This window comes from Scyliorhinus canicula, chromosome 14 (genome assembly GCF_902713615.1).
Source record: "Scyliorhinus canicula chromosome 14, sScyCan1.1, whole genome shotgun sequence".
Lineage (NCBI taxonomy): Eukaryota > Metazoa > Chordata > Chondrichthyes > Carcharhiniformes > Scyliorhinidae > Scyliorhinus > Scyliorhinus canicula.
Window position 1 is genome coordinate 26,363,368 of NC_052159.1, and position 25,693 is coordinate 26,389,060.

The window sequence follows — 25,693 nt, forward strand, 5'->3', positions numbered from 1 at the left end:
AGCCTGTTAGCTGTTGAACTTTCGGTGAACTGGCTGGCTGACTCTGTGGCACGGATCTTTATACAGCAGCTTCAGGGGGAGAAGTTCTGGGCGGAGCCAAGGGGGGAGCCCAGTACAAACTCTAGAGTACTCCCAGAGCTACCCCCTGGTGGTCAGGTAGTGCAACTGCACTTACAATATCGGTACATATATATACTGGGAACAGAGTGACATTGGTAACTTATAATACCGTGTGAATCTCATTCACCACAATGTGTATAAATGTAAGGTTATCCAGCTCTGTAGCAACAATCGGAAGGCAGATTATTATTTGAATGAGTGTAAATTGAGAGCGGTATCCTCGTGCATCAATCGCTGAAAGTAAGTGTGCAGGTACAGCAGGCAAATGGTATATTGGCCTTCATAGTGGGAGGATTTGAGGATAGGAGTAGGGATGTTTTACTGCAATCGTATGGGGCGTTGGTGAGGCCACATCTGGAGTATTGTGTGCAGTTTTGGTGTCCTTATCTGAGGTAGGATGTTCTTGCAGCGTCGGGAGTGCAGCGACGGTTTACCAGGCTGATTGCTGGGACGGGGCTGTCATATGAGGAGAGACTAAATTGGTTAGGATTATATTCATTGGAGTTTAGATGAGTGAGAGGGGATCTTGTAGAAACTTATAAAATTCTAACAGGATTAGACAGGGTAGATTCAGAAAGAATGTTCTCAATGGTGGAGGAGTCCAGAATTAGGGGTCATAGTTTAAGGATAAGTGGTAAATGATTTTAGGACTGAAGGAAGGAGAAATGGTAAATCTGTGGAATTCACTACCACAGAAAGTAGTTGAGGCCAAAGCTTTGGGTGATTTCAAGAAGGAATTAGATACAGCTCTTGAGGCTAAAGGGATCAAGGGATATGGGGGGCAGGGGGCGGAGAGGTGGGATCAAGGTATGGAATTTGATAATCAGCCATGATCATGATCATAATGAACGGCGGAACAGGCTCGAAGGGCTGAATGGCCTAATCATGCTTCTATTTTCTATCCATGTTTCTAGGGGCTGATTTAGCACAGTGGGCTAAACATCTGGCTTGTAATGCATAACAAGGCCACCAGTGCGGGTTCAATTCCCGTACCGGCTTCCCCGAACAGGCGCCGCAATGTGGCGACTAGGGGCTTTTCACAGTAACTTCATTGAAGCCTACTTGTGACAATAAGCGATTATTATTATGTATGTCTATTTTCCTAACATCCATCTCCTGCTCAGGAGAAATATATTTTATTTGATAAATCAAAACGCATGTACATGCAGCCATTGGTTTTGATTTTATGTTTTTGTTAAGCTTTCCCAGCAGCTTACCCAAGGCAGAGGATAACGAAGACAATATTCCCAAGTGGCGATATAGGTGGGACACGCAAAATTATTCAGGACAATATAAGCTGCTTCAGGATCAACCGCAAAGTTAAACTCAGAACACACTGCCACATTCCCCCTGCCTGAAAAAGACAAAAACATTAAATTAAATTTATTCCATCACAACACTGTCATGACCACGTAAACGGCACTTCCCCAAAATGGTCCTTGAGCAAAGAATTTGGGTGTAGCCACATTTTTTTATTTGCTAGTGTTCAATTTAAAATTAACCCAGCAGTCAAAGTTCTGTTACAAAACTACTGCTGAAAATCATATAAGTAAAAGTGATAACATTATTAACGAAAATACAGATACAAAAATAATTAAAGGTGAGGGGTGCGATTCAACTAGAAAAATTCTATGTCGGTTTTGGACGTGCTTAGCTGGGTGATTCTCGGCAGTAGCAGCCTTCCTGAATACTTGCTGCACCTGTGTGCTAGCTTTCTGTGTTTCGTGCCTATGTACATCCAAGTCCCTTTGTGTTGCAGCTTTCTCCATTTAAATAACATTCTGTTCTTTTGTTCTTCCTTCCAAAATGAAAACTTCACATTTTTCCCACATTATACTCCATTTGCCAGCTTTTGCCCACTTACTTAATCTATCAATATTTCTTTCCAAACTGTTTGCTTCCCTCTCGCAACTTGCCTTTTTACCTATTGTTCAGTGTCTGCAAATTTGGCTACAGTACATTCACTCCCTTCCTCCAAGACATAAATATAGATTGTCAACAGTTGTGGTCCCAGCACTGATCCCTGTGGAACTCCACTGGTTTCAAGTACAAGTCGCCAACCTGAAAAATTACCCCTTATCCCCACTCACTGCTTCCTGTCCATTAGCTAATTCTCTATTCATCCCTCCAACACCATGGGCTCTTATTTTATGACAGAGTTTTTTGTGAGGTACCTTGTTGAATGCCTTCTGCAAGTCCAAAATACAACACACCTACTGGTTCCCCTCTATCCAATTGAGACTCCTCGAAAAACTCTAATAAAATAGACAGACACTATTTCCCTTTCATGAAGCTATGCTAACTTTGCTTGATTAGATTATGATTTATGAGGAGGCTCTTCCATGCTACCTGCCAATGAATGGATGAGGAATGGCCTTGGCTGGTCATTGACTTTCCAGACAATTATGCCCTCTCTTTCAAGGCCCCTCATTCACACCCGGTCCATTTTGTGTGAATGTGGCAGGTTTCTAGTGCAGTACCTTCTATTGTAGGCAGAGGCCTGCCATTGCCTGTAGGGCTGTTCTCAGTCCTGAATGTTTCAGTAGATCTGCCAATATAAGCTGATTCAATCCTGGGGTTAGTATCACCAGTGGCCTTGGGAGTTGGATGCGGCGCTTTCTGCCCATCAGGAGCTCAAACGGGGCTAATTCACAGTGCAGCTGGGTGGATCCATAAGTCAAAAGTGCCATAGAGAAGTTATCATTCTTTCTCAGAAGAGTTTTAATGGTGTGAATATCCCTTTCTGCCTCACTTTCCAATTGTGGATACCTTGAGGAGTTGATACAGTGTTCAAAGCCATAGCTGATGCCAAATTGGTGAACTATTCATTTGCGAATTGTGGGCCTTTAATGGACACTACCTCGTCCTGGATGCTATGGCTCTCAAACATTTCCTTCAAAGATCGCATGACCTCAGCAGCCATCGTGTGTAATTGCTGCATTTCGATCTATCGGGAGAAGTGCACAAATATGATATGGAAGGGATTATCACTAAAGACAAATAAATCGATTCCAATGGCCAGGTAGGGGATGAAGCGCTCTGTCTGGTTCGGCTTTGCAGTGCACTCATTTGGCAGTCCTTTTTTCAATATGTTATGAAAACCCAGACTTACGATGCTGAGTTCAGAGGGAACTCCACATTGCGACAGTCTTCAGACTTTCTGTATGCAGAACGGTAGCTCAGTGTTGCTTCACGGCTCCATGGTCCCAGGTTCGATTCCCGGCTTGGGTCACTGTCTGTGTGGAGTCTGCACGTTCTCCCTGTGACTGCGTGGTTTTCTTCCGGGTGCTCCGGTTTCCTCCCAGAAGTCCCAAAAGACGTGCTGTTAGGCAATTTGGACATTCTGAATTCTCCCTCTGTAGCATAAGTGGATAGTACTGTGGCTTCACAGCGCCAGGGTCCCAGGCTTGATTCCCCGCTGAGTCACTGTCTGCACGTTCTCCCCGTGTCTGCGTGGGTTTCCACCTCCAGTTTCCTCCCACAGTCTAAAGATGTGCAGGTTAGGCGGATTGACCATGATAAATTGCCCTTAGTGTCCAAAAAGGTGAGGCGGGGTTATTGGGTTACGGAGATAGGGTGGAAGTGAGGGCTTAAGAGGGCTTCAGTGTAGACTCGATGGGCTGAATGGCCTCCTTCTCCACTGTACGTTCCATGTTCTAATAGGCATCGGAATGTGGCAAATAGGGGCTTTTCACAGTAACTTCATTGCAGTGTTAATGTGAGCCTACTTGACAATAAAGATTACTATATGCGTAGGTCTGGGGTGGGCTGCACATGTGCCATTCTGCCTCTTTGTATTTTTCATGCCCAGGATAGGCCCCACACGCCTGCAAATATATAAGACAAAGAACTGCACAAAAACCTGGGTCACGTAACTGGGTGCAGAACTCTATGAGCAGTAAGTTTCCCAGAGAGGGGGACATGAAGTGGGGGAATACGGAATACTGCTAAAGTGAGTCAGGTTACTAGAGGTTTTCTCTTGAGGAGGAAGTGTTCCCATACTCCTCCAACAGAACAAGTAAACAAATTCATATTCCGAGACATACTGGGACAGATCAGTCATTGATGATGGCTGGAGATGCAATTTATAATTTAATGAAGAAAAAAGCATTAATTGGAGGCATTAATAGGATTTATTAACTATTGTGTAAAGTCAATTGCACGACCTTCAGCAGAAGTCGGTGAGACGATGCTGCACCCGGTACTGGCGGAATTGTCAGGCCCCAGACCTCTCCAAGCATACGTGCTCCACAAGTCGGCAACAAAAGCCCAGCCCAGCACTCTCCTTTCACATCAGCACAGGCTTTGAAAAATCACTACAGCAAAAACAATTTTCCAGGGAGGTGACACAGCTGATCAAGAAGCACGCTGACAGCACCAATTCACCATCGTAGCCAGTGTAATGAAGCGAGGAGAGTCCGATGAGTTTCTTAAAAGTATTTTTATTCGGCCAACAACATTACCTACACAAAGCTCGGTGCACCTCACCGGGCCCTCTCTCCTTGCTAATCGGGTCTAGCTGCCGAGCTTTTATGCTAGTGCTGGGTAAGCTACCCCGTCTACAGCAGAGAGCTCACAGTTCCAATGAGCACAGGAAAACGATCATCCCCAGCTGGATGAGACCTCGTACAGGTTATTACAACATGGTCAGACTTTGACAAAGAATGCAGCCCACCCCTCTCCCCATAGTTGAGAGAATTATGTAAATAAGCTATATGCCATACTTTCCGTGTTTCCTCCCATGATGTACAGTTGTTTTAACTTCGATGAAAAGGTGGGATCCATTTTAAATGCCAATGCAACATTCGTCAGGGGACCAGTAGCCACAAGAGAAACCTGTGGAGCAACAAACAAGTGTTTGAGAGTGGTGATATTGGGAATGGCATTAAACACAAAATTAGAGATGCATGTAATAAGGGAATATTAGTGATCATGGTTGATTTTAATCTGCACATAGATTGGGCAAATCAAATTAGCCACAATGCCTTAGAGGAGGAATTCCTGGAGTATATATGGGATGGTTTTCTTGACCAATATGTTGAGGAACCACCTAGAGAGCAGGCCATCATAGGCTGAGTATTGGGTAATGAGAAGGGAATAATTGCCAATCTGGCTGTGCGAGACCCCTTGGGCATGATAGTAATAATAATAATAATAATAATAATTGCTTATTGTCACAAGTAGGCTTCAATGACGTTACTGTGAAAAGCCCCAAGAGGCCGGTACGGGAATTGAATCCGCGCTGCTGGTCTTGTTCTTCATTTCAAGCCAGCTGTTTAGCCCACTGTGCTAAACTGGCCCCTGGCATGGGTGTCATAACATGATTGAATTTTTTATCAAGATGGAGAGTGAAGTAGTTGATTCGGAGACTCGGGTGTTGAATCTTAATAAAGGAAACTATGAGGATATGAGGCATGAGTTGGCCTTGATAGATTGGGGAGAGTTACTTAAAGGGATGACAGTGGATAGGCAATGGCAAACATTCAAGGAACGTATGGGGGAACAGCAGCAACTGTTCATTCCTGTCTGGCACAAAAGCAAAATGGTTAAGAGGGCCAATCCATGACTTACAAAGGAAATTAGAAATAGTGTCCGATCCAAGGAAGAAGTATACAGATTGGCCAAGAAAAATAATAGGTCTGAGGATTAGGAGCAATTTAGAATTCAGCAACGAATAACCAAGGGTTTGATTAAGAAGGGGAAAATACAGTACAAAAGTAAGCTTGCAGGGAACATAAAGAGTGACACGAGGAGTTTCTTATAGATATGTGAAGAGAAAGAGATTGGTAAAGACAAATGTAGGCCCCCTACAGACTGAAACAGAGGAATGTAGAAGAAGGGACAAAGAAATGGCTGAGTAATCAAATACATACTTTGGTTCTAACTTCACAAAAGAGGACACAAATCAGATACTAGAAATGTTGGAGAATGAAAGGTTTAGTGAGAGGGAAGAACTGAGGGAGATCATAATTGTAGAGAAATGGTGCTGGGAAAATTGATGGGATTGAAGGCGGATAAATCACCAGGGCCTGATAATCTGCATCCCAAAGTGCTTAAGGAGATGGCTCTGAAAATAACGGATGCCTTGGTGGTCATCAGGGAATCTTCCGGGATTCTATAGACTCTGCCACAGTCTCTGCTGATTGGAGCGTAGCGAAAGTCACTTCAATATTGAAAAAGGGAGCACGGTAGCACAAGTGGATAGCACTATGGCTTCACAGCGCCAGTGTCCCAGGTTTGATTCCCAGCTCGGGTCACTATCTGTGTGGGGTCCGCACGAGTCTGCACGTTATCCCCTTGTCTGCTTGGGTTTCCTCCGGGTGCTCCGATTTCCTCCCACAGTCCAATGATGTGCAGGTTAGGTGGATTGGCCATGATAAATTGCCCTTCGTGTCTAAAAGGTTAGGTGGGGGGGTTACTGGGATAGGGTGGGCGCGTGGGTTTGAGTAGGGTGCTCTTTCCAAGAGCAGGTGCAGACTCGATAGGCCGAATCGCCTCCTTCTGCACTGTAAATTCTATGATCTGTGATTATCAAGGACTTTATAGTGGAACATTTAGAAAGCAGTGGCAGGATCAGTCAGAGTCAGCGTGGATTTATGAAGGGGAATCATGCCTGATAAATCTGTTGGAATTCTTTGAAGATGTAATCAGTACAGTCGACAAGGGGGAGCCAATCGATGTGGTATATTTGGACTTTCAGAAGGCGTTTGACAAAGTCCCGCATAAGAGATTATTGTGCAAAATTAAAGCACATGGGATTGGGGGAAATGTATTATTGAGATGGATAGAAAACTGGTTGGCAGAGAGGAAACAAAGAGTAAGGATTAATGGTTCTTTTCAAATTGGCAGGCAGTAACTAGTGGGATACCACGGGGATCAGTGCTGGGACCTCAGCTATTCACAATATATATTAATGATTTGGATGAGGGAACAAAATGTAACATCTCAAAGTTTGCAGATGATACCAAGTTAGGTGGGAGGGTGAATTGTGACGAGGATGCAGAGATCCTACAGCATGATTTGGACAGGTTGGGCGAGTGGGCAAATCAATGGCAGATGCAGTATCATTTGGATAAGTGTGAGGTTATTCACTTTGGAAACAAAAACAGGAAATCAGATTACGATCTGAATGGTTGTCAATTGGGAGAGGGTAGTGTGCAGCGGGACCTGGGAGTTCTTGTGCACCAATCGCTGAAGGTAAGCATGCAGGTGCAGCAGGCGGTAAAGAAGGATAATGGTATGATGGCCTTCATTGCGAGAGGTTTCAATGACAGGAGCTGGGATATGTTGTTGCAATTATACAGGGCCTTGATGAGGCCGCACCTAGAATATTGTGTGCAGTTTTGGTCTCTTTTTCGGAGGAAGGATGTTCTTGCTCTCGAGGGAGTGCAGCGAAGGTTTACCAGACTGACTCCAGGGATGGTGGGACTGTAATATGAGGAGAGATAGATTAGGTTAGGATTGTTCTCGCTGGAGTTCAGAAGAATGAGGGAGGATCTCATAGAGATTTATAAAATTCTAACAGGACTAGACAGGGTAGATGCTTGGAAGATGTTCCCAATGGTGGGTGTGCCCAGAACCAGAGGTCACAGTCTGAGGATTTAGGGTAAACCATTTCGGACAGAGATGAGGAGATATTTCTTCACCCAAAGAGTGGTGAACCTGTGGAATTCATTACCACAGGAAGTAGTTGATGCTAAAGCATTGAATAGATATAGCACTTGGGGCGAATGGGATCAAAGGTTATGGGGAGGAAGCAGGATTAGGCTACTGAGTTGGATGATCAGCCATGATCATGATGAATGGCGGAGCAGGCTCAAAGGGCCAAAAGGCCTCCTCCTGCTCCTATCTTCTATGTATCTATGTTAAAGTTAAAGCTTGAACAACTGTAAATTATTATTTTCATTCTCTCTATATTACACGTTAAGGTTTCTTTCATCAGTAGTTTAAATTCCAGATTGATGTTCAAATATGCTTGTTGTTACTATGCAAACTGGAGCTGTCCTTGTTGCCTCAACAGATGCAACTCCGTGCAAAAACATGACATCACCCATAACAGCTGGATGTGAATGGCAATGTGGGTAATCTGGTCCTCCACTTGGCTGTGGGAGATGCTTGTTATGTCAGCATGGGTATCCATTTTAAACGTTACCACCCAAAGGGTAAATAGAGAGAAACAAATTCAGTATTTCCCAAAGTTTATTCTACCCCACCCCCCAACAGTGACTCCATTTTGAAAATTGCCATGACCCCCGAACGGAAGGGGTAGTAGAGCTGTGGGGTGTGGGTGTATTTGAGAGAGTGAAGATTTATCAGAGCAAAAGAGGGAAGGGATTTGTAGTGGTTGAGCGTGGTGGGGAAGTGTTTAAACTGCAGGTGTTTTTTAAAAAATAAAAGCATCCATCTTTTCAAGGCTTTTTAGCAGCAATTATCAAGCCTCAAAGATCTGTCCATTAGGCCACGCGCACAAAAAGAAAAAAACATGAGGATCTAAAGGGGCACTTATCTAAATTTAAAGGCAACAGTGTTGCCTCGGAGCTCACAACCCAAAACCCCATCTTGTGACTCCAAGCTGGGGGACACAATCCACCCTTTGGGAGGCCCGGTCTAGTTCCTCTGATAGGGCAGTCCAGAACATGAAGGGCATAACAAAAAACAGCTGGACGGTACAGTGGAGACGTCAGAAAGCATTTCTTCACAAAACGTGTAGCGGAAATCTGTAAGTTTCCCCCATAACAAGTTGAGTCTAGGTAAACGGAAAATTTCAAAACTGAAATGGATAGATTTTTGCGAGATAAGGGTTATAGAATGAGATAGGCAGTGTGAATATGCATCTCAGCCATGATCTAATTGAAAGACAGAACATGTTTGATGGGCTGGATGATCTACTCCTATGTTCCATTTTTTGGAGGACCGGTTTAGTTCAGTTGGCTGGACAGCTAGTTCACGATGCAGAGCGAGGCCAGCAGCGGGGGTTCAATTCCCGTACAGGCTGAGATTATTCATGAAGGCCCCGTCTTCTCAACCTTACCCGTTGCCTGAGGTGTGGTGATCCTCAGGTCAAATCATCACCAGTCAGCTCTCCCCCTCAAAGGGGAAAGCGGCCCATGGTTACCCGGGACTACGGCGACGTTAATTTTTACTGAAACCTTTTCCTGAAACTACTAAAAAAATACTTTACTTCCTGAAACTACTAAAACTTTACTTCCTGAAATTCATACATTTTACCTGACCAGCGTGTTCAGTGGCTATCCTTATCAAGGCATTCACTGCGTATTCAGCTTGTAGATGTTCCAACCCTGGAGCTTTAGGGTCTGGGGCATCACCTAGGCCATCCTCTCCATGATAATTGGCAGCAGTTAGCTGATTTCCAAGGAGAGAGGCACCAGAACCACGGAACACAGGAATCTGCAAAAGGAAAAGGAAACTTAACAGCATTTATATGTGCAATGAAATACACTGGTTCAAGTCACGATATTCTGGCCCAATGCTGACCTCATTCCAAACCCCAGGAATGAAGACATTTATGTAGAACCGGTGGATGCCCATATACTCTACTGTACTGTTTGGGAACTGCCCTTCAAGAGCCTTGCTGCTCTTCAGGGTGGGTGCAGGGAACTAAGAAATAAAATCACCATTGTTACATTCCTAAAGGCAATCATTTGCTCAGCAATTGACTGGCAGTGGTAAGACCTCAAATTCTTTTCTTGCAGGCATTGGCCATAGGAAGGATGGAACTAAGGGCAGAATGGTGGTGCAGTGGTTAGCACTGCTGCCTCATGGTACCGAGGTCCCAGGTTCGATCCAGGCTCTGGGTCACTGTCCACATTCTCCCAGTGTTTGTGTGGGTTTTACCCCTACACCCCAAAGATGTGTAGGGTAGATAGATTGGCCACACTAAATTGCCCCTTAAATGGAGAAAATGAATTGGGTACTCTGAATTTAATTTAAAAAAAGGAAGGATGGAACTAATTCTAATAGGGGAAGCTCCCCATCACTACTGCATTTTGGTGAAGTCAGGCTGGGAGTGGATGAGTACAGGTAGCTGTGGTGAACATATTGTGCCAACCATTCACCACTGTATCAGATTGTGTCTCACATTGTATCATGCTGTTGCCCATGTGGGCTCCACCTATGGACCATTGTACTGTACTACATGGAATGTATCATGTGGGTGCCCTTGAGGGCTCTGCCCTGGCTCCGCCCCCTTGAGGGGAGGTATAAAGAGCAGCTGCCCTGTAGGCGGCTCTCAGTAGCAGAGAAGTCGCAGGCAGGCACTGTTCTAGTCGATTAAAGCCACAGTTCACTTCCACTCACTGTCTCGCGTGAATTGATGGTCGCGTCAGTAGCACTCAACTCATTCATCAGAAATTTGACCGTTGGAATCTGGTTCCACACCAGGTCCTGACTAGTCATCTCCACCCACCCTCTCACGAGACGTCTGCCCTGCTTCTGCAGTCCAAAGTTCAAGAATGTTGGTGCCATTATACTTTGCGTGGATTTACATATTTACAATTGTGGACTATGACAAATTACTTATTTATAAAACAAGCAAGGCAATTCTTCATCCTTTGTATTGAACCTTTAATTCCTACAACTGAACAGGCAAATATGTACACATTCAAAGGAAAATGCTATTGTGCAGATCAAGCTGAATCAAGAATCGCTTTTAGGATAAAGCATGAAGGTATTCAAAAATTAAAAATAACTTGAAGGCTTAAAAATATTTAATGGTAAAATCTTCTTCTTAAGATGGATTTTGCATCCCTCAGATGGGTATGTTTTCGATGGGGGGTGGGGGGCACATAAAACACACGAGATGGAAAACCTTCCAATCCCCCTAGAGCTGTCCCCATTATAAAGTAGGTGGATGGGCCACCAGCCAGATTACTTGAATAATTAAATAAATAATTGGCTTAATAAGTTCAATTAACTCGTATAATATTCTGCTCCCACCATAATGCTTGGGCAGGTAGGTGGGAGTATTTTGTAAAGTTGGGAAGGAAGGTAGTTCAGACTGTTCCCTTATGCATCAGGGGCACCTCCCTTCCATATTTTACACCCCACGCGGTACAGGAGTTAGTACTGCTGCCTCACACGGGCCAGAGACCCAGGTTTGATTCCAACCTCGGGTGATTGTCTTTGTGGAGTTTACAACATTCTCCCAGTGTCTGCGTGGAATTCATCTGGGTGCAAACCGGTTTTCCTCCCACAGTCCCAAGATGTTGCAGTTTAGGTGGATTGGCCATTCTAAATTGCCTAAAAGGTTCAGTGGGGTTATAGGTTTATGGGGATGGGGTGCTCTTTCAGAGGGTCAGTGTAGACTCGATGGGCCAAATTGCCTCCTTGTGTACTGTAGGGATTCTATGATTTGTTCCCCAACCCACCTGACCTCCAAACTGCACCCTGCAATCCCCTGGGGGTTCAAAGATAAGTTACTCACCATATATTCCTAGCCTTTGACCTATTCTAGCTAGTCCAGTTCAGTTCCTATCAATAGTAATCTCCAGGTTGTCAATTGGTGGGGGATTCAGCGATGGTAATGCCATTGAATATCAAGGTAGATTGTTATGTTTGGCACTTGTGTGGTACAAACTCAACTTACCACTTGTCAGCCCAAGCATAAATATTGTCCAGGTGAGACGGCCAATCAATTCACTCGAGACAAGAGTAGAAGTAAATCCTTTCTTTAATCAACTTAGAACAGTGCCTGCCTGCGATTGCTCTTTATACCTCCTTTCAAGGGGAGGAGCCATGGGTGGAGCCCATACATGCCCCAACATGTTCCCTTATGGATAATGCCATACAATGGCCCATAGGAGAAGCCCACAAGGGCAACAGCATAACACAGATACAAATACAAGGGCAACAGCACAGATATAAATACAATGGTGGATTATTGGCATAATACATTCACCACAACCAGTGCTTGTTGCATTTAGAAATGGACTGCTTCGTTATCTGAGGATTTGCGAATGGTGCTGAACAGTGTGCAGTCATCTGTGAACATCCCCACTTCTGACATTAATGAGGAAGGGAGGTCATTGATGAAGCAGCTGAAAATGGTTGGGCCTCGGACACTACCCTGACAAACTCCTCCTGCCCTGGAGCCGAGATTATCGATCTCCAACTAACATAACCATCGTCCTTTGTGCCAGTATGCCTCCAACCAGTGAAGAGTTTATCCCCGATTCCCTTGACTCCAGTTTTGCTGGGCTCCTTGATGCTGTACTGGTCAAATACTGCCCTGATGTTAAGGGCAGTCACTCTCACCTCACCTCTGGCGTTCAGCTCTTTTGTCCATGTTTGAACCGAGGCTGTAAGGGGGTCAGGAGCTGAGTGACCCTGGCGGAACACAAACTGAGCAGTTGCGAGCAGTTCTTGCTGAGTAAGTACTGTTTGATAAATGTTTTTATTCAAACCATTTAACAAATATACACAGAATATCAGAAGAACAACACATCAACCCAGTAAACAACCACAACCCTCCAACTCCCTGACACCAACACTCCACCATGTCCCGCCACACCCATTTTAACCCCATTCCCACCCCCAAACCCATCCCCCCTCCCGCTTGCTGACCCCTCAATTCTCCTTGAAGAAATCAATGAACGGTTTCCACTCCCGGGCAAAACCCTCTACTGAACCCTGCAGAGCAAACCTAACCCTCTCCAACCTCAGGAATTCTACCACTCACCCACATCCCGCTTTCGGCAGCTCAGAGTCCTGTCAACCAACAAAATCAGTTTCCAGGCTATCAGGGAGGAAAGGCCAAAACACTGGCCTCTCTATCCCCGGACTTCCAGGTCTTCAGACACACCAAATATCGCCACCTCGGAACCACCCCCAAACCCAGCACCTCAGACATCATGTCCGAGAACGTCTGCCAGAACCCTCTCAATCTTGGACACACCCAGAACATGTCGATGTGATTCCCAGCACCTCCTCTGCACACCGCCCACACCTACCCTCCGCAAAGAACCTACTCATCCTTGCCACCGTCATGTGGGCCCAATGCACCACTTTAATCCCTCCTAGCTTCTCTTCCCATTTGCGCTCAATATCCCTCACTGGAGCGCCCTCCCTCTCCATCAATTCGTTATAAATATCCACAGTAAGAAGTCTTACAACACCAGGTTAAAGTCCAACAGGTTTGTTTCAAACACGAGCTTTCGGAGCACGGCTCCTTCTTCAGGTGAATGGAAAGGCTTGTTCCAGAAATGTTTATATAGACACAGTCAGAGATGCCCCGGAATGCGAGCACCTGCAGGCAATCAAATCATCAAAGATGCAGAGAGAGAGGTAACTCCAGGTTAAAGAGGTGTGAATTGTCCCAAGCCAGTTCAGTCGGTAGGCCTCTGCAAGTCCAGGCTTGTTGGTGGGGGCCGAATGTAATGCGACATGAATCCCAGATCCCGGTTGAGTCCGCATTCATGCGTGCGGAACTTAGCTATAAGTTTTTGCTCAGCAATTTTGCGTTGTCGCGTCTCCTGAAGGCCTCCTTGTAGAATGCTGACCCGGAGATCAGAGGCTGAATGTCCTTGACTGCTGAAGTGTTCCCCAACTGGAAGGGAACAGTCCTGCCTGTTGATAGTCGCACGATGCCCGTTTATTCGTTGTCGCAGTGTCTGCATGGTCTCGCCAATGTACCACGCTTCGGGACATCCTTTCCTGCAGCGTATGAGGTAGCGGAGAAACTACGACATCTTCTTCGCAGCCTCCAACACATCATCAGCGAGGATGGACATCTTGCCAAGGTCATCCCCACACCCCCACTACTGGCCTTCAAACAACCGCGCAACCTCAAACAAACCATTGTTTGCAGCAAATTACCCAGCCTTCAGAACAGCAACCACAACACCACAAAACCCTGCCAGGGTAATCTCTGCAAGACATGCCAGATCATTGACATGGACACCACCATTACACGTGGAAACACCACCCACCAGGTACGCGGCGCATACTCGTGCGACTCGACCAATGTAGTCTACCTCATACGCTGCAGGAAAGGATGTCCCGAAGCGTGGTACATTGGCGAGACCATGCAGACACTGCGACAACGAATAAACGGGCATCGTGCGACTATCAACAGGCAGGACTGTTCCCTTCCAGTTGGGGAACACTTCAGCAGTCAAGGACATTCAGCCTCTGATCTCCGGGTCAGCATTCTACAAGGAGGCCTTCAGGAGACGCGACAACGCAAAATTGCTGAGCAAAAACTTATAGCTAAGTTCCGCACGCATGAATGCGGACTCAACCGGGATCTGGGATTCATGTCGCATTACATTCGGCCCCCACCAACAAGCCTGGACTTGCAGAGGCCTACCGACTGAACTGGCTTGGGACAATTCACACCTCTTTAACCTGGAGTTACCTCTCTCTCTGCATCTTTGATGATTTGATTGCCTGCAGGTGCTCGCATTCCGGGGCATCTCTGACTGTGTCTATATAAACATTTCTGGAACAAGCCTTTCCATTCACCTGAAGAAGGAGCCGTGCTCCGAAAGCTCGTGTTTGAAACAAACCTGTTGGACTTTAACCTGGTGTTGTAAGACTTCTTACTGTGCTCACCCCAGTCCAACGCCGGCATCTCCACATTATAAATATCCAACACCCTCCTCTCCCCTATTTCGTCCTCAGACAACAGTTTGTCTTGCAACAGCCGAAGGTACGGCACCTCTGTCCTCAGGAAATCCCGAACCTGCAGGTACCCAAAACCATTTCCCTTGGGCAGCATCCAACACCACCACTGGGCTCATGGAGTACCTGGCCGGTGAGAATGACAAAGGCGCCAACAAAGCCCTCAAATTTGTTTCCCCTACACGACGCTGCCTCCACCCACCCCCAAACCAACCTCTCTTCCACAACCCACTTTCTCACCATTGCAATATTCGCCGTCCATTAATGATTTATCAAATTTGGCAGGGCCAGCCTCCCCCACCCGCTCCAGAAAAGTCCTCTGCATCCGCAGGGCACTGTCCACCAACACAAACCTCAGGTCAACACATTGACTTTCCTAAAAAGAGACTTGGGAACAAGGATAGAGAGGTTCTGATACACAAACAGAATCCTCGGCAGCACCGTCATTTTCACTGTCTGCAACCGCCCAGTCAGCGACAACGGCAAAACATCCTACGTCTTAACATCTGCCTTCAACCCCTCCAACAATCGAGTCAAGATCAATCTATGTAGTTAGGCCCAGCTCCGCGCCACATGAATACCTAGTTACCTGAAGCTTATCTCTACCACCTGAAACGCAACTCTCATTCATACCCCGTTTATATCAATTTATATCCTGAAAACCGACCAAATTCTTCCAAGATCTCCATAATCCCCCCCAATGCTGCCCCATTTTCCAAAATGTAAAATAGCAAGTCATTCGCAGACAGCGAAACCTTATGCTCGGCACCACCACCCCCCCCCCCCCCCCCCCAACCCCCAGATCAATATCTCAATAACCTCACCAAGGTGAAAAGCAATGGGGAGAGCGGGCAAACCTGTCTTGTCCCATTATGTAGCCCAAAGTATCCCAAACTCACTTGGTTTGTCCGCACACTCGCCACTGGCGCTGTATACAGCAGCCGGACCCAATCCACAAATCCCCGCCCAAATCCAAACCGCCCTAGCAACTCAAACAAATTTGCACAAAGACGAGAGTTGAATCCAATTTAGGCTTTATTACTATAAGATGTGTGGCCTCCCACAACAGCTGGCGAAATGGTTGCTGCATGGAGGACACACATATTTATACTCTGCCTACTGGGCGGAGACAGCAGGCAGGAACTACTGCTGTACCTATAGTACAGGGTCTTACCGTACATCACCTAATATAGGTAGAACAGTGGTTTACCACATTCACCCCCTGTTAAAAATGAGTCCGGCGGGGGTGGTGGAGAAGTATATACAGAAATTGAATTTATATGTACAATATCGACGACAGAAAAAATAGTTCTTTCAAAGTCCAGTGAACCCGTTATAGGTTTAACCGGTCCGGGGCCTTGATGTGCCGCTGAGAGCGATGCAGTGGCGGCGGTGATGCTGATGTTGGTCTGGTCTTCTGTGACTCCGGGAGCGTGCCGAAATCGTCTTCATCCGCGGGTGTGGGCAGAGGGAGGACGGATGGTCCTGGGGGGGGGGGGGGGTTGCTGCTCGGAGTGACGGGGGAGGAAGGGGGTGGGGTGGGGCTGGGCCAGAGGTGTGTGTGTGAGAGGAACCTGCTGGTGCCAGGTCACTGAGGGAGACAGTATCCTGGCGGCCGTCGGGGTACGCCACGTAGGCATACTGGGGGGTTGCATGGAGCAACTGCACCCTTTCCACCAACGGGTCCGCCTGGTGGATTCGGACATGCCTACATAGAAGAACAGGTCCTGGAGCTGTGAGCTAAGTTGGGAGCGACACCCCAGATGTGGACTTCCTGGGGAAGGCAAAGAATCGTTCATGGGGTGTATTGTTACTGGCGGTGCACAGTAGTGACCGAATGGTGTGCAGTGCATCAGGGAGGACCTCCTGCCAGCGGGAGGCCGGGAGATTCTTGGACCGTAGGGCCAGTTGGATGGCCCTCCAGACTGTCCCGTTCTCCCTCGCTACCTGCCCGTTTCCCCGGGGGTTATAGCTGGTCGTCCTGCTGGAGGCGATACCCCTGCTGAGCAGGAACTGACGCAGCTCATCACTCATGAATGAGGATCCCCTGTCACTGTGGATGTAGGCGGGGAAACCGAACAGAGCGAAGATTGTGTTGAGGGCTTTGATGACAGTGGCAGACGCATGGGATGGCAAAGGGGAATCTGGAGTACTCATCGACTACATTGAGAAAATATGTGTTACGGTCGGTGGAAGGGAGGGGCCCTTTGAAATCCAAGCTGAGGCGTTCAAAGGGGCGGGAGGCCTTCACCAGGCGTGCATGGTCTGGCTGGTAGGAGTGCAGTTTGCACTCCGCACAGACCTGGCAGTCCCTGGTGATTGTCCGTACTTCCTCGACGGAGTAGGGCAGATTGCGGGCCTTAGTGAAATGGTACAACCATGTGACACCCGGGTGACAAAGGCTGTCGTGCAGGGCCCGGAGTCGGTCTACTTGTGCGCTGGAAAATGTACCTCGGGATAGGGCATCTGGGGGCTCGCTGAGCTTGCCAGGGCGATACAAAATCTCGTAATTGTAGGTGGAGAGCGCGATCCTCCACCTCAAGATCTTATCATTCTTGATCTTGCCCCGCTGTGTGTATTATACATGAAGGCTACCGACCGTTGGTCAGTGAGGAGAGTGAATCTCCTGCCGGCCAGGTAATGCCTCCAATGCCGCACACCTTCAACAATAGCTTGGGCTTCTTTTTCGACAGATGAGTGCCGGATATCGGAGGCATGAAGGGAAAAGGATGCCACGGGCCTGCCTGCCTGATTGAGGGTGGGGTTGAGCCGAGGCTAGGGCAAAGTTTGATGCGTCGCTCTCCACTTGAAAGTGCAGTGCCTCGTCTACAGCGTGCATCGCGGCCTTGGCGATATCGGCTCTGATACGGGCGAAGGCCTGTTGAGCCGCGGCCGTCAGGGGAAAATGGGTGGACTGTATGAGTGGGCGGGCCTTGTCCGCATAGTTTGGGACCCACTGGGCGTAGTATGAAAAGAACTCCAAGCAGCTTTTGAGGGCCTTGGGGGAGTGGGGGAGGGGGAGCTCCATGAGGGGGCGCATGCGGTCGGGATCAGGCCCAGAGCTCCGTTCTGGACCACATAGCCGAGGATGGCTAAGCGGTTCATGCTAAACACGTACTTTTCCTTGTTATAGGTGAGATTTAGGAGAGTAGCGATGTGGAGAAATTTGGCAAGGTTGCATCGCGGTACTGCTGATTGTGGCCGCAGATGGCGACGTTGTCTAGGTACGGAAAGGTGGCCCGCAAACCGTGCCGGTTGACCATTCAGTCCATCTCCCTTTGGAAGACCGAGACCCCGTTGGTGATGCCGATGGGAACCCTGAGGAAGTGATAGAGGTGACTAACTGCCGCGAAGGCAGTGTCTGGATGGGAGCTGATGGTAGGCGGATTTGAGGTCTACCGTTGAGAAGACCCAGTACTGTGCAATCTGACTGACCATATCAGATATGCGTGGGAGGGGGTACGCGATGAGCTGCGTGTACCGATTGATGGTCTGGCTGTAGTCCACGACCATTCTGTGTTTCTCCCCAGTTTTACCTACTACCACTTGGGCTCTCTAGGGGCTGTTGCTGGCCTCGATGATGCCTTCCCGAAGCAGCCGCTGGACCTCGGACCTGATGAAGGTCCTGTCCTGGGTGCTGTACCGTCTGCTCCTGGTGGCGGCGGGTTTGCAATCCGGGGTTAGATTTGCAAAAAGGGAAGGCGGATCGATCTTTAGGGTCGCAAGGCCGCAGGACAGCGCAGAGGTTAGGGAGGACGTAGAGGCAGAAGCCGCTGAATGCTATGCCCTGGACCGTGAGTGTGACCATATAGTACCCCCGAATGGCCACGTAATGGGATTCGAGAGGCCAGGGAGATTCTTTGGTTGGTGGGGTGTACTGCGAGGGAGCAGTGCCTTACCCTATCAGGGTGGATGAAGCTTTCGGTGCTTCCGGAGTCCAGCAGGCAACAGGTGACATGTCCGTTGAGTTTAACGCTGGTCGATGCGGTGGCCAGGTTGTGCAGGCGAGACTGGTCGATGGTCACCGAGGTGAGTCGTGGTTGGTCATCGCTGGTGTCGGATGGTGGGGTGCCGGGGGGGGGGGGGGGGGGGCACGGGTCCTGGAACGCTGTTGGTGCCCATGTTCCATGGGGGTGACAAGATGGCGGCACCTGATCTTGGGGAGGACAAAATGGCGGCGCCCATGGGCCGCACGTGGTGGGGGTTGAAAAAATGGCGGCTCCCATGGGCCGCACATGTTGAGCGGAGGGGAAGATAGCGGCGCCCACTGGCCGCACGTGGTCCGGTGGGGTGAAGATGGCGGTGGCCATTGTGCATAAACGAGGGGGGTGGGGGCAATAGCGGTGACTGCGCGGGCCTGGCGCACCGCGGCGAAGTGCCCCTTCTTACCGCAAACCTTACAAAGGGCAGCGCGGGCCGGGCAGTGCTGGCGGGGGTGCAGCAAATATACATCGGGGACCCCCGGGGTTGGCTAGCTGGCACGGGGCACAGGAGTATTGGCTGGGTATGGCCCCTGCTGGGCGGGCCATCTGTGGGGTCATGATGCTAGGAGGGGTGGGCCGCATGGCTGGGGGTGTAGGCCTGAACATTGCGCGAGACGACTGTCATAGAGAGCGCTAGCTTCTATTGTCTCTGTTAGATCGAGCGTGGCCCCTTCTAGAGGTCGCTGGCGTATGAAGGTCCAACCCAATCCCTGTAACAAAAGCGTCCCGCATAAGGAGGTTTGATGTTCCGTGGCCGTAACGGCCTGACAGTCACAGTCCCAGAACGAGTGGGATTAGGGCCCGCCAGAAGTCTTCAAAAGGTCTCACCAGGGAGTTGAGAGCGAGTGGCGAGTACGTGTCTGGCGAATAGTGTGTTCGTCTGTCCCTACCAAGGTATCATAATCACATTAAGTAACCTCCGCACATCCGACAGCTGCCTTCCCTTCAGAAACCGTCTGACCTCCCTATCACGGCCCGGCGCTCTGGCCTCAATCCGCGATACAAGCCACTTTTGCCAATTGCTTAGCATCTATATTCAATAACGACATCACACTGCTGTGGGTGCTTATCCTTCTTTAAGATCAGGGAAATGGAAGCCTGCGACAATGCAGGAGTGAGTTCCCCCTCTCCTTGCCTCGCCTCATATGCGTTCTCATCAGCAGTGACACCAGCTCTGTCCAAACCTTTTATAAAATCTACTGGGAACCCACCTGGACCCGGGCCTTCCTGACTGCATCGCATCAATCACGTCCATCACCTCCCTCAACCCAATCGGGGCCCTCAGACACTGAACCCACCGCTACCACCCCCACCTTGGGGAAACTCCAAACTATCCAGGAACCGCCACATCCCCTCATCCCCTGTTGGGGGCTCCGATTCATACAGCCTCCAAGGAAAATACCTCAAATGCCCCATTCACCCCCTCCGGGTCCATTACCACCGTACCACTCTGATCCCTCACCCTACCAATTTCCTCCTCGCCCTCAGCCTACCAATCTCCCTCGCCACTACTTGCTTCCTCACTGATGGGCCAGCATCCTACTCGCCTTCTCACCATACTCGTAAACTGCCCCCCTGGTCCTCCACAACTGCCACACCGCCATCTCCGTAGACACTAACCCAAATTCCATTGGAGCCTCTGCCTCTCCTTCAGCAACCCCTCCTCCCGCGGCCACCGAGTATCTCCTGTCCCGCCTCAAAATTTCATCTATCAGCTTGCCCTCTCTCCCGCTCCACCCTCTCCCTCTGCGTCTAAATCAAAATAAATTCCCCTCTAACTACAACCTTGAGTGCCTCCCACAGCTCGGTGGCCTGTGTCATTCAACTACCACATAGCCTCGAATGGCAGCACGCACCCATTCAACATACCTCCTCATCCACCAACAGCTCCACATCTAACCTCCACAGCGGCCGTTGGGCCTTCCCCTGAACTACCAGCATCCCCTCCAACATCATATACCTACCCCCGGATTGGCCACAATGCTCCCCACCTCAAATATCACCCTCTTATTAACCAACACTGCTACCCTTCGTCTTCATATCCAACCCGTGGAAACCTGCCCACCCATCCCTTATTACCCTCGTCTGATCCCCCACTTCAGGTGTGTATCGACGTCCGCCTTCAGACTCCTCAAATGTGTGAACACACACGACCGTTTAACCAGGCCCATTCAGCCTGCCCCCTCCTCCTGGCATCCCCCCACTTCACTCCAATTAAAAAGCCAGCCCACCCTAACCCAAGGCCTATGGCTTCCCCTCACCCCCCAGTCCACCCCATCCTCCCCCATATCCTTCCACCACCAACAAACAAAGAGAACAAAAGGCACACCACATCATTGTCGTTCCCCTGTTGAAACCTATGGCAAACTACCCACCCCCATACTCTTTGCAGTGAACACAAAGCTCCTCTCCAAAGTTCAATGTCCTCACCTCCTCCAATCCATGTCCCTCATCTCCTCTGGTGAGTCAAACTAAAACTCATATTTATGATGCGTCACCCACAAGCAGGCAGGGTACAAACCCAAAACTTCATCCCCTTTTTAAAGAGGGCAGCCTTTATCTGGTTGAACCGAACTCCTCTTCGACAATTCCCACACCCAAGTCCTGGTAGGCCTGCAGCTTACTCCCTTCCCAGGTGCATTTCCTAGTCTGCCTCTGCCATTTCAAGTCTTTTCTTTATCCAAGAATCGATGCAAACGCACCATCATCGCTCTCGACGGCTTACCCTCCTGTGGCCTTCCTTCTCAGTGCCCTATGCGCCCAATCCACCTAGAGAGGAAGGTTGAACGCCCCCCCCCCACACAGCATGCTCAGCACATACCTGGTGGCCTCCGCATCCCTCAATGCCCTCAGGCATGCCTGACGATCCTCAGGGTTCTGTCTCCTGGAGTGGTTCTCCAGGTCGTTTAACTTCTCTCTCAGCCTCTTCTGGCTGTCCAGAAACCATTCCCAACTCCATCTCCAAGGAGACCATCGCTCCTCATGCTCCCACAGTGCCTCCTTGCCCTCCACCATCTTCACCTGTGACACCACATGAAAACTTTCCTGCTCCAGCTCCTCGCTCGTTCTCGTGGCACCTCTCAGCCACATAACAACCTCACCAGAGGAGTATTACCTTCCCTGGGCACTCACATACCTTTTGCCTCAAAACAAGAGGAAAAAACCCATACGGTTGGGGAAGGACCAACAAAATGCACCTTGAGCGGAGCCACCAAATGTACGACCACTCGCTCCATGGCTGCCACTGAAGTCACCGTTGATAGCGCTGTTGATGACTCCCTTACATCACTTTACTGATGATGGAGTAGACTGATAGGGCGTTAATAGGCTGGGTTGGATTTGTCCTGTTTCCTGTGTAAAGGACATACCTGGGCAATTTGTAACATTGTCAGGTGGATGCCAGTGTTGTAACTGTACTGCAACAGCTTGGCTAGAGGTTTGGAAAAGTTCTGGAGCATAAGTCTTCAGAGTCCATAGCCTTTGCAGTATCCAGTGCCTTCAGCCATTTCTTGATATTACATGGAGTGAATCATATTGGCTGAAGACTGACATTTGTAAGGAGACCAAGATAGATCATCCACTTGGCACTTCTGGTTGAAGATTCTTCCTTGACTTTTGCATAGATGTGCTGGGCTCCTCCATCATCAAAGATAGGAATATTTGGGGAGCCTCCTCCTTCAATGAGTTGTTTCATTGCCCACCACCATTCGTGGCTGAATGTGGCAGGACTGCAGAGCTTCAATCTCATCCTTTTTTGTGAAATCGCTTACCTGTACCTATTACTTGCTGCTTATGCTGTTTGGCACACTAGTCCTGTGTTGGAGCTTCACCAGGTTGACACCTCATTTTTAGGTATGCCTGAATTTGCTCCTGGCATGCTTTCCTGCACTCTTCATTGAACCAGGGTTGATCTCCTGGCTTGGTGGTGATGGTAGAGTGGGGAATATGCCATGTCCATGAGGCGGCAGATTGAGGTGGAGTATAATTGAGCTGCTGCTGTTGGCTCACAGCACCTCATGCCCAGTCTTAAGAGTTGCTAGACCTGTTTGAAGTCTATCCCATTTAGGTGGTAGTACCACACAACACAATGGGAGGGTATCCTCAATATGAAGATGAGACTTTGTCTCCATAAGGACTGTGCAAAGGGCACTTCTACCAATATTGTCATGGACAGATGCATCTGCAGCAGGCAGGTTGGTGAGGATGAGGTCAAATATGTCTTTCCCTCTTGTTGCTTCCCTCACCACATTCTGCAGTCCCAGCCTCACAGCTATGTCCTTTAGGCCCTGCCAGCTTGGTCTGTGGTGGTACTACTGAGCCACTCTTGGTGATGGACTTTGAAGTCCTCCCAGAATATATTTTGTGCACTTGCCATCCTCAGTGCTTCCTCCAATTGATGTTCAAATGGGGGAGTACGGATTAATCAGCTGATGGTGGATGGTACATGGTACTAGGTTTCCTTTCCCATGCTTAACCTGAATCTATGAGACTTCATGGAGTTCAAAGTCGATGTTGAGGACTCCCAGGGCAAACTCCCTCCCGACTGGTATACCAACTGTGCCGCCACCTCTGCTGGGTCTGTCCTGCTGGTGGGACAGAACATACTCAGCGATGGCGATAGTGGTTCTTGGACGTTGTCTATAAAGTATGCTTCCCGTGAGTATACTGTTGCTTGATTAGTTTGAGAGATATCCCAACTTTGACACAAGCCCCCAGATGTTAGTAAGGAGGACTGCAGGGTTGACAGGGCTGCGTTTGTCATTGTCGTTTCCGGTGCCTAGTTTCAATTAATCTGGTTTCATTCCTTTTTTGTGTTACCGTAGCAGTTGAATAACAACAGAGTGGCTTGCTAAGCCATTTAAGAGTCAACCGCATTGCTACAGTTCTGGAATCACATGTAGGCCAGGGCCAGGTAAGGATGACAGATTTCCTTCCCTAAAGGACATTAGTAAAGCAGATGGGGTTTTTACCGACAATTGACAATGGTTTTATGGTCCTCATTAGACTTTTAATTCCAGATATTTTATTGAGTTTTAATTCCACCATTTTCCCTGGTGTGATTTGAACTAGAGTCCCAGATCATTACCATCTTGTCTCTGGATTACTAGTCCAGCGACAATACTACTACGCCATCGCCATCCCAATAAGATGGTCCAATAAGGTGTTGGTATTTCCCTTGGTAATGCAATTACGTTTGGAGTGCTTGGGGGTAGAAATATTTCACCAACATCAGTTTTATATCAAAAACATGTTGGATAAATAGGATGCTGTGAACCCGATATTCCTTTCCTGCTCATTTGCTTGTCCACTGCCTATCTTGTCAAACATATCGCTGGTGCGTGTGGCGCCATCTATGGGAGCGCTGCTGATGGGTTGCTGGGGATGGGTGTCAGAATGGAGACAGGATCACTGATGCAGTCAAATGATTCAGATGAGGCAGGGCCCCAGGGTTCACCGAAGAAGCAACAGTGATATTCCAGACAAGCAGAGTACTCGTGATGTAATTGGGCTGCGAGCCCGAGCTTGTCATGTGATTTTGAAGAGAGAGCACAATTTGAAAGAAATTAATACACATCTTCTGGGCTTGCAAAAGACAGTTGCATGATTCTCGTTTTGAATATTAGCGGGTGGCACAGTGGTGAGCACTGTTGCGTCAGGGACCCGGGTTCAATTCCAGCCTTGGGTGACTGTCTGTGTGGAGTTTGCACTTTCACCCCATGTCTGTGTGGGTTTTCTCCAGGTGCTCCGGTTTCCTCCCACAGTCCAAAGATGTGCAGGTTAGGCAGACTGGCCATGCTAAATTGCTCCTTAAATGTCCAAAAGGTTAGGTGGGGTTACAAGGATGGGATGGGGAATTGGGGCTAGGTAGGGTGCTCTTTCAGTGGGTCGGTGTATACTAGAAGGGCCAAATGGTCTCTTTCTGCACTGTAGGAATTCTACGTGTCATCTTTCCCTATAGTTGGAGCACAATTTATGCAGCTCTTTGGTATTTCACCCTGATGATCCATCGTGTGGATGGCTATAAGGTTCTCTCGCCAATCTCAACTGACATTCACATCAGTATATCATTTCAATGTATGCCAATGAAGTGTCAGACAACCCGCAGAATTTACTTTCACAGCTCCTGCCCAAACTCAGGTTTTTTTCTTCAAGCTGTGTGAGCCTTAGAGAAGTAGAACTCTTAAATCACAACACACCATTTAACTTTTTGACAACTAAAGTCACTGTTAATGTAGAAAAAAAAATTAATAGTTACAAAAGGTTCATTATTTTATATAACACCATTCAGTATACCTTTGCACTGATTTATAAAATAATTAGCACTCTTACACACCTTAACAGCTTTTTTTGCCAAATGTCTGCACCTTGGAATAAAAACTCTCTTTTCATTACGTACCTTGGTCTTCTGGCAAACCTCTAACACCCGAAGTACATTTTTGCACACATTTTCAATTTTTGTGTTTCCATGAACACATGTTATAGCCAGGATTTGCACATTAGGAGCTGCAAGAGCCATCATCATCGCCTGGGCATCATCCACCCCACAGTCAACATCTAAAAGCAGCAGCTTCTTTCCCATCTTGGAACCTGTAGCCCAAAAACTTAGTAAGATGGAGTTTAAAACAGTACCAATTGCTCTTGCATTCTATAGTTAATTATTACACTAAACACTGGTGAATGTGTATGGGCAGCTGGAAGAATAATAAATAGCGTAATGCACAAGTGGGAGAGGAGGGGGGGGGGAAGTGGGAGAGGAGGGGGGGGGATGGCGGGGATTGGGAGCGGATGGGGGGGAGTGGGACAGGCAAGTGGGAGAGGAGGGGGGGAAGTGGGAGAGGAGGGGGGGGAAGTGGGAGAGGAGGGGGGGGAAGTGGGAGAGGAGGGGGGGGGAAGGGGGAGAGGAGGGGGGGGGAAGTGGGAGAGGAGGGGGGGAAGTGGATAGGAGGGGG

At 48.4% G+C, this 25,693-nt stretch overlaps 1 protein-coding gene across 2 annotated transcripts in view; it reads right to left on the minus strand.

Moving 5' to 3' along the window:
- Positions 1 to 25,693, minus strand: part of LOC119977736 (inosine-uridine preferring nucleoside hydrolase-like) — a 35,800-nt gene that overhangs the window by 9,091 nt on the left and 1,016 nt on the right. For both annotated transcript variants that reach the window (XM_038818938.1, XM_038818937.1), the window contains exons 2-5: positions 25,141 to 25,331; positions 9,349 to 9,528; positions 4,845 to 4,956; positions 1,338 to 1,474 (exon numbers count right to left, since the gene is read on the minus strand). In XM_038818938.1, coding sequence (XP_038674866.1) covers positions 1,338 to 1,474; positions 4,845 to 4,956; positions 9,349 to 9,528; positions 25,141 to 25,323 — 612 coding nt within the window. In that variant the 5' untranslated portion in view covers positions 25,324 to 25,331. The remainder of the gene's footprint in view (positions 1 to 1,337; positions 1,475 to 4,844; positions 4,957 to 9,348; positions 9,529 to 25,140; positions 25,332 to 25,693) is intronic.